The sequence below is a fragment of the Camelus ferus genome, chromosome X, assembly GCF_009834535.1.
Source record: "Camelus ferus isolate YT-003-E chromosome X, BCGSAC_Cfer_1.0, whole genome shotgun sequence".
Taxonomy (NCBI): domain Eukaryota; kingdom Metazoa; phylum Chordata; class Mammalia; order Artiodactyla; family Camelidae; genus Camelus; species Camelus ferus.
Window position 1 is genome coordinate 38,780,108 of NC_045732.1, and position 8,611 is coordinate 38,788,718.

General features: G+C 46.8%; 1 protein-coding gene across 1 annotated transcript in view; it reads left to right on the forward strand.

Moving 5' to 3' along the window:
- Positions 1-6,592, forward strand: part of CASK (calcium/calmodulin dependent serine protein kinase) — a 290,070-nt gene extending 283,478 nt beyond the window's left edge. The window contains exon 19 of the mRNA XM_032474657.1: positions 1,009-6,592. Within this exon, the coding sequence (XP_032330548.1) occupies positions 1,009-1,185 (177 nt within the window). The 3' untranslated portion in view covers positions 1,186-6,592. The remainder of the gene's footprint in view (positions 1-1,008) is intronic.
- Positions 6,593-8,611: the final 2,019 nt, after the last annotated feature.

The following is an 8,611-nucleotide window of genomic DNA, read 5'->3' on the forward strand; positions in this document are numbered from 1 at the left end:
TGGTTCATTTGACTTACAAAGTTTCCTGGTTTCAAATTTGAATTTGTCCATTAAAAGTTCAGCCTAGGATCTGACCTGCGGAGACGCAAAGGCAGACTTTCTGGTGACCCTTTAGAGCTCCTGAGGCTCCCTGTGGCCACTGTGGGAGCTGAGGGAGCGTCTTGACTGCAGCAGAGAGTTCAGTAACTGCTTTGCCGAGTTTTTTCCATAAGAGATGTGAGTACTTACGAACAGTGATATTTGGCCATTTCCAACGCAGACCAATTTGAGGGGATTCATCAGAAGCCAGTTGCCGTTGTATCTGGGAAATGGCCTTATTTCATCCATTATTTGTAACAGCCAAAAAGCTTTTGCCTCTGGCATCCACCGCTATTGTGTGAGGGCCATTATATGTAATTGAATTCCAGGAACACAGTGAACCTCTAAGTAGAAGAGAGAAAAATACACCTTAATTTGTTGTCCAGAGGCAGGAGCTTCTGGGTGCAAACGCAGCTCGGCCCCGGGGCCGTTGCAAGCGAGAGACGAGGGCCAGGGGCAGGGGTGCAGCTCTGACCTTGCCCCCGAAGCACCCCAGCCCACCAGGCTCCAGACAGATGAGCAGCCTAGGGCAGAGGAACGAGGGCAGAGCCGCTCGAGTCGGGCTACAGCCCCAACAGTCAGCCCCCAACTGACCCTGGAACCGTACCACTAGGCAGGGGCGAGGCCATGCGCTGGCTGCAGGGTGTCCGTTTCCTCGGGTCCGTCCAGTTTGGCATGGAGCCCCCTGTCGCATGGTGAGCAGTGGCGGTTGCAAGCGGTAGTTCTGTGACCCTGCCGTGGGACGTCGTCTCCTCTGTCACGAAGCAGACTTGGCCTCAGGCCAGGATACAGCACATCGAGGTCTGGCCCTGACTGTTTCTGACATGGGGACGAAGAGAAATGGAGGCAGAGAAAGACTCGGGCTGACTTCTCTCTCTCTGCTTCTCCCTCCTCCCACCCCACCCCCGCCTCCATCCCACCGCCATTTAGGATGAATCTCTTCAGCGTCTACAGAAGGAGTCTGACATCTTACAGAGAACATACGCACACTACTTCGATCTCACAATTATCAACAATGAAATCGATGAGACAATCAGACATCTGGAGGAAGCCGTGGAGCTCGTGTGCACAGCCCCACAGTGGGTCCCCGTCTCCTGGGTCTATTAGGGCCCCCCCCCCAGATATCTGGCGCCACCTCGTACATGGAAAAGCCTCTTTGTTCTCGGCCCTGTGTCAGCAGGTCATGGTCCCTAGAGACTACCTAGTTGTAGTGTGACCTACATTTATAATTATTGTCATGTCCGAATAGATAGGAGGAGAAAAACAATTACACACTAATTTAAAGAGACAGTATCTTTTTTAATCAGTTCTCCTAAACTTTAATAAAATGTATCTTTAAATGTATGTATTATTCAATCCTTTGGAATGTTATATTTTTGGAAATCATAGCTTTTTATTTCCAAGGCCCCTAAAAACTGCACAAAATAGATGCTGCTTTCTATAATCTATTTTAATAATAATAAACAATGATTCTGTTACCTTGACTGGGGGTGGAACACTACATTCTTTTTAGAGTCTGATTTTATGGATTGGAATATCTTTCTTTCCTTTATTTATTTGAAATCAGTCTAGTGATTACAAAACTCATAAATTTTTAAAGGCCTTTTCTTTTTCCTCTTTTTTTTTTTTTTAGAATAGTATTTTTTTTAAGTCCTTTATGTAACATCCAGATAATGTGATACTGTCTCTTTGAAGAACCCTGTAAACCTTTTAGAGATTTGAAGTTGGGTCTTGACTCTTAATGCATGTGGACAGTCGCGAGCGTTTATGCTGTCGGTGTGTCTGTGTTGGACAAAACAATCTGTAATCTACAGCAAAGTACATTCCGTTCACGGGGCACACCCAGGGGAATAAGAATAAAATGCTATTATGACTAAGTTGTAAACCTATGCACATCCCTTGCATTTCGGGCAACTTTATAAAAAAAAAAACAAAAACAAACTGATTTTTATTAATAATAATCACGTAGTGAAATGTGTTTGTAATTTTGTCTCAATTTACTTTGTTGTAAGGTGGGAGGGGGAATCGCTGGTTTCACCATTTCAGATCTGTGTTGTCGGAGAGTATTAACGTTTTAATTAAGCAAAGAAATGAGGATTTTTAATATGTATGTAATTGTTTTAAAGCACCCATTTTAAGAGAATATACTGTGCAATGAAGAAGCCAGTTTAGGCATTTGCTATAAACTGAATTATTCCAAAAGAATAATCTATAACAGCCCTGTAAATTCCTTTAAAATGATAAACTAACAGGACAGTTTGACCAATTTTTTTTTAAATATACTTCCTTTTATGTGTTCAATAATTAAATGCCTTTGGGTCCTTCATTTCATTATAGATTTGTTCAGGTTTACAAGCTGATAATCTTTGAGATTTTATAATCCATTTAGATGCTCATTGAACCATCGAAGGCCCAGGAGTGACTATCAGGTGACAGGACAACAAAATACTCTGCCAGAGCCCAGCTGGGACCTCTTCTGGCTCCCAGAGTGCAGTGCACCCGAGGGCCACCAATGTGCTGGAGGCCACCTGTGGTTTCTCCTTCCTCTTGCTGTATCCCTTGGCACAGGAGAATCATCTGTCCTTGTTGCTTTAGAGACATTAACCATCTCATCACCCTTCCACGAGGTCACATTCTCCCAATACAGGAGACTCAGGCTGGGGGTTTTCTGACTGTTTGCCGGAGATCGGTGAAAGGTTTTTCATTAGATTGTCAGGGTGTGAAGTGATTCTGTTATCCTGTGATCTTTGAAAAAAATACCATCGTGTTTGCTTCTTGTCGGTTAGATGGCCTCATTGATGTGTGCCTTGGCAGGATATGCAGGATGTGTTCTGAGCCGAACAGCTCCTCTTGAAGGACCACAAAGAGAAGGCATTTGTATACTCCTTTTAGGGTGTCACCCTCCCCTCCCACCTACTCTTATTAAATGATGTTGATTTTTCCTCTGATGTCGTCTTTGGTCGGTGACCAGATGAGTATACAGCTTACAAAGTGTTGAGTGAGCTGCTTTCTGTTGGGGCCCCACAGCAGGGTGACCAAACCACCAAAACAGAGATACTCTGGATGGAGAGAGAAACCCCGAGAGCTGTTTAGGGCTGAGTTAGGATTGATTTAAATTTAACTGATGCCAAGGCCAGACATTCATTCCGTGATGCTGCTGGCCACAATCCGGGCTCTTCTCAGTGTGAAAGTGTCCACTCTACCTCTTTTCCAATGAAGCACAAAGAAGAACACAACACCTGGGGAACAGAAGCTCGCTCCCTCCCTCTGGTAGAAACCCCCACAGTCCCTCTTGCCCTCTGAGACCAGTTATCTCCAGAGATGCTGACAGTGCCTCTGTCTTTAGGCACCCACCAAGCTGATAAAGGTGGGCCAGGCAGAGGAGAGCAGAGCAATGCCAACTGAAATGTGTAGCCCCAGAACTGAGAACCATTGTAGCGCTGGTCCTCCCTTTGCCGCCACTGATGCGTCCTGGGAGAAGCGCACAGGCAGGCCCTACTCTCGCCATTGTGCAGATGGCAAAACTCGTGCACCCAGAACTCATTCCGTCTGACTTCTCAGAGGTCATCTGTTCCATTCCACTAATACACGTCTTCTCTCAAGCACTGTCTTTGTGACCTGGCAGAAAATATTTCTGAATCCAGAGTAATTTCAACTCATTGCTGCTGCCACTCCATTACAGCTGTCCACTGAGCAATCAGAGAAAATGACTAAAAAGCTGCTTTAGTGCTTCCATTCCATCAACCAAATCATTTTTTTCTTTAAAAGAACAGAGCAAATGATTAGATTATTCAATCTTTCACTGGTCAATTGAGCCATGTTCTGAGGGCTCTCTCCCACATCCCAACCCCACTCTCCACAGCAAAAAAAGGGGGTGTTTTTTAAGATGTCGAGTTAGTTGTTAAAAAGAATGTCCTGATTTTCTAATCATAAAGCAGTACTTAATTTGCACACGCACCATATTCAATTGGAATGCTAAAAAAGAAAACGTCACTCAATTCATCTGAAGTTTCCCAGTGTCAGGATAATATGGTAGCCTTTTCAAATGCAATCAAATGTCTCTCCTGGCAGGTGAGATGGTTTAAAATATTCACTCAGACAGGAAAAGAAATGCGTGACCTACTTCCTGCAATTTGCATTCGGGAGGCATCTTCGGCGCCCGTCCCACAGCTGGTGGGGTGTCTAGATACTTCGAGGCCCTCACCATGTGAGGGGTCGGAGGGATCGGCGCGTGCTGCCCTTCCCGGGGCCGTTCCATCTCCCACTGCTGGGGCCAGCCCGCCAGACCTGGGCTCCATGCGACGATGATGTTTTTTTAAAGCCTTTGTTCTCATTACTGCAGAGGAGGTTTGGGGGTTTGTTTTTAAGTCACTTGTAGTTAATCTGTTCATTAAGGCTTTGAGTTCATTCCTTGAAAAAGTGTACTCAGTTGAGCCACCCTTGAGGAAATTGGACAGTGGACGCGCCTGGCGTGGACACTATCCCTTTAAGGACAGGCAGCCCACAGCAAAGTCTTGTCTCCCACTGTTGTGATGTCCTTTTCTTCATTTCGGTCAGTCTCTTAACTTGGGGCAAAGAGAACAGGCCACTAAGCTAGCAAGAACATTTCTTGATTAATAAATTCTGAGTTATAATGCCTCCCACGCTGTCTCCTTGGAAAGAGGAGAAGGCACCTTGCAATCAGCATTCCAAACAAGCCCCCTTCGGGTCCTCATCCCTCCTGCTTATTTTCCTCTCATCAGGCTGTGTTTTGTGTGTGTGTTTTGTGTTGTGTGTGTGTGTGTGTGTGTGTGTGTGTGTGTGTGTGTGGTGTGGGGTGGGGGAGGGGTTTCTCCAGAACTGAACACAGCCTCCTAATTCCATCCTCTTTACAAGGGCTTATGATACCGAGGCTGATCACGACATGGAATAGTGTAAAGGTCCCTGAGCGCTCTTTCTCTTGGTCTGCGCCTCTAATTAATTCTCTGAGAAAGATCATTTGCTTCTCACTGCAGCTAACAGAAGGGCTACAAGATTTAACCATGAATCATTTCATTCGGTAGGATTTTCCTCTTCTTACCCCTTTAGAAGTAAGGTCTTCCTCCCCGTTTGGTGTCTTCAGTTACAGGATGTCGCCTCTAGGCTCAATGCTTGATTGGTTTTGCCCACACCCACTTATCAGTTTGCCTTAAACTTGGAGCTACTGGAAGTCCCAGATCTTCCAGCTTAGTGAGCAAAGTTTAGATACGACATGCATCCAGAAGTGGGAGAAAGGGAGAAAAAAAAGTATATTCACCAGTCCACATCCCTTTTGTCTGGTCTTTTCTCTGCTACTCTTGGGCTGCAGCAGGTGGGCAGACCCAGCTGCAGAGAGAGGAGGAGGAGGGGGGACACACCATTTCTAGGACAGGCACTGCCAAGTCTTAGCTCTTGGAGGGGAGGGGGTAGAAAATCCAGAGTTCCCGCCACCTCTCACCTGACCATCAACTCTTGAACCTGTGCAAATGGACCGAGCAAAAGAAAATGGAGAGATGTTTGGCCCCACACAGGAGATCTCGTTTCTGGCCCCAAGCACAACTCCCTATTTGTGTATGTGCAGAAACTTGGAACTTCGCTGCCACTTATGTGTTGGTTCCGTTCTCTCCAGCACATGACCAAAGGAACGTGCCAGTGGTCTCACCAAGAGAGCCCTGGGGGTGACCATCTTGGGACCCAGAGGATGGGCAATCTCTTTTCAAGGAGTTCTGCTTGGGAGTAGAAATAGGCATTCCTCCACGGTGAGTGGCCCCACCTATTTTCATTTTGAAGAGACCAAGAATTGGGGGAACTGATCTGCAGTCTCCGCTGTGTCCCGGGGTGGGAGGCCGCGGGGACAGCAGGCCCGGGGGCCGCCGGGAAGGCCGCACCACCCTCGTGTGCGGAGACCACAGCGTCGTGTTTTCACTGCAAGGCAGGCGCGTCGCCATTCAAACTCAGTTCTGGGGTTGTTCCGCGTAAAGTTTTGCCAACGTGTTCTTTTCTTCTGTATGTATAATTGCCTTTTTATAAAAGGTTTTGAAGTATTGTCTCAGTGATTAAAAAGAGAGCGATGTTAACGGTTGTTGTATATTTCACCGTATCCCATTGTACGTATTTGCAGGGTACAGCAAAGCCTTAGCGTGCAAGAGCGTTTGTGCAGGAGGTGTCCTCCAACACCCAGGAGGTGAGGGGATCGGAAAGGTTCGGATTCTTTGTAAATGTCCCGCTTTTCTTTCTGTGTGTATCTATTTACATGCCTTAGCACACGCCCCCCCACCCCGATCCCTTTGCCCTGTCATCAGAACGGCCAGAATGCTGGTGCACTGCCAGTCCGGGACAAGCGGATGGAACCCTCATCAGTTATCTCTTGTGTGACAGGGGAGGAAGAGAAACTCCATAGTATTCTTTGTAGACTATACATACCTGTAGGATGCTGTGTAATGGGAAACCATAGAATTGGGCTTTTGTCATTTCAAAGTTGGAGAAATGTATGAATAAAATGTATAAAACATGAAAAGGCAGTTGTCTCCTCAGATTGCAGGCCAAACATCTTGAGGACAAACCACCTGACGGTCAGAGGGAGAGGGTTAGGCCTCACAGACCTTCCCACAAAGGCCTTCCCTCTCCCGGAGGAGCACGCCCCCGACTCCCGGCGCCCATCCTGGCAGCCTGGCTGGTCCAAGCTGCATCCCAAGAGCAGTTCAAACTCAGTTGCTTGCATTTGGATGCAGATCTAAAATAGCTTCAAATTTTTTTAAAAAATAGGGAAAAAAATCCAAGTTGTGACAGCTCTTAAGAATAGCTGTCTAAATTGATCTGAGTGGTGTAGGCACCCAGCAGGGAAAGGCTGTCCTTTGTTAAACATTTGCATAGAAAGCCCAGGAGGAAGCCTGCTGCCCTCGGTGTTGGGTGGTTGGCTTTGGCCTCTGGTCTTTGGTCTGAGACACCGCCCCTCTTATGCCTCAATGACCTACTTGCCACCCTTCCTTCCCAGGCCTGGCCCTGGCCTCTGCCCAAGCACAGAACCATGGTGGCTTCAGACACCCACACTTGCACGTGTCCAGTGCTCTCAGCCCCAGAAATGGACTGGCCCGAACGTGCTCGCAGCGCTCTTTTTTTTTTTTTCCTGGTCACTTTAAGAGGACTCGTATTAAGGAAACATAAATAGGAGCAATTATTTTCTTTACTCAAGTAAACCTCACCCTACCAAAAATATATAGAAGAGCCTAGATCACATTCAGACCCAAGAAACTGAGCCTCTGGCCTTTTGACTCGGACTCCCAAGTTGTCTCCCTGCAGACTTCTTACCCTAGACATACAGAGGATCAAAAGCACAATGCTACCATTGACCTTATTTTCTGCACTTCATGGCATTGAAAACACGCCCAACATGTCAGTATTAAGTGGGTAGACATGAACAGAAACATGTATCTTCCCCAGTTGGCAGTAATATGATAAGCTGAATAAATGACACTGGGTACCATTCCGTGACCCCCTGCAGCAGAGACTGGGAATCCACAAAAAGAACACAAGAGATTGGTGCAGGGTAGTAGACAGTGACCATGAGTTCAAGGTCACCGAGAATTAGTACCAAGCCCCTTTGAAAGACAATGTAGTAGGGCAACTGGCAACCCAGCCAAAGAGACAAGGCGCTCCAGGAGAGAAAGCCCCAGAAGGTGGCGTTTGACTTTCTCAATCAAGGAATGAGCACACAAGCCATGGGGCCTCCGGTGAAACCCCATGGTCAAGGTCAAGGCTGCATGGGGTCGCTGCACATCCTTTCTACGCCGTTCCTGAGGTTCACATCTCAGGGACAGGTGCCCAGAGATGGTTTGGCCATAGACAGACATGCTCTTAGATCACTGAAAGCTCTGAGCTGCCACTATCCCCTCGTCACCTGTCAGAAGGCAGCTTTGTCTCCCCCCACCCCATGGCCACTTGCCCGCCAGAGAATCGGGCTCCTTTCTGTCCCCAGAGTGGTCAGCCGAACAACCGGAGCGGGGACAGCCTGTGGGGACCTCCGTGTGGCTCCAGGTCCTCAAGACGCGAAACCGAGGCTGGAGATGGAGAAATCAAGCCTGTTCGCAGGCTGGTGGTAAAGGCTCAGCCACACCAATCAACAGCTTACCACAGGATTTCCCCTAGAACTTTCTGCGATGGTGGAAATGTTCTATTTCTTATTTGGGGTGGTGGTCACGTGGGTATATGTCAAACACACTGAAGTGAACACCTAAGACCTGTGCGTTTTATTGTAGGTAAAATCTACCTCAGTTACATATAAGAAAAAAGAAAGATCATGATCATCTTTGCAGCTGCCAAAAAAAATTCACAAAATTCAACACCCACTTCTAATTTGAAAAGAAACAAAAACTTAAGTAAAAGATACAAAATAGCCTCACCATACATCAGCCACCTAAAAGTGATACACTAAAGGCATTACAACTGCCATTATCTTTTAAATTATCTAAGTAACAGTGACCTTCATAGTATGATTAGGATAAACAAAAAGACTTCAACCAGATTGCGTTACTCAGAG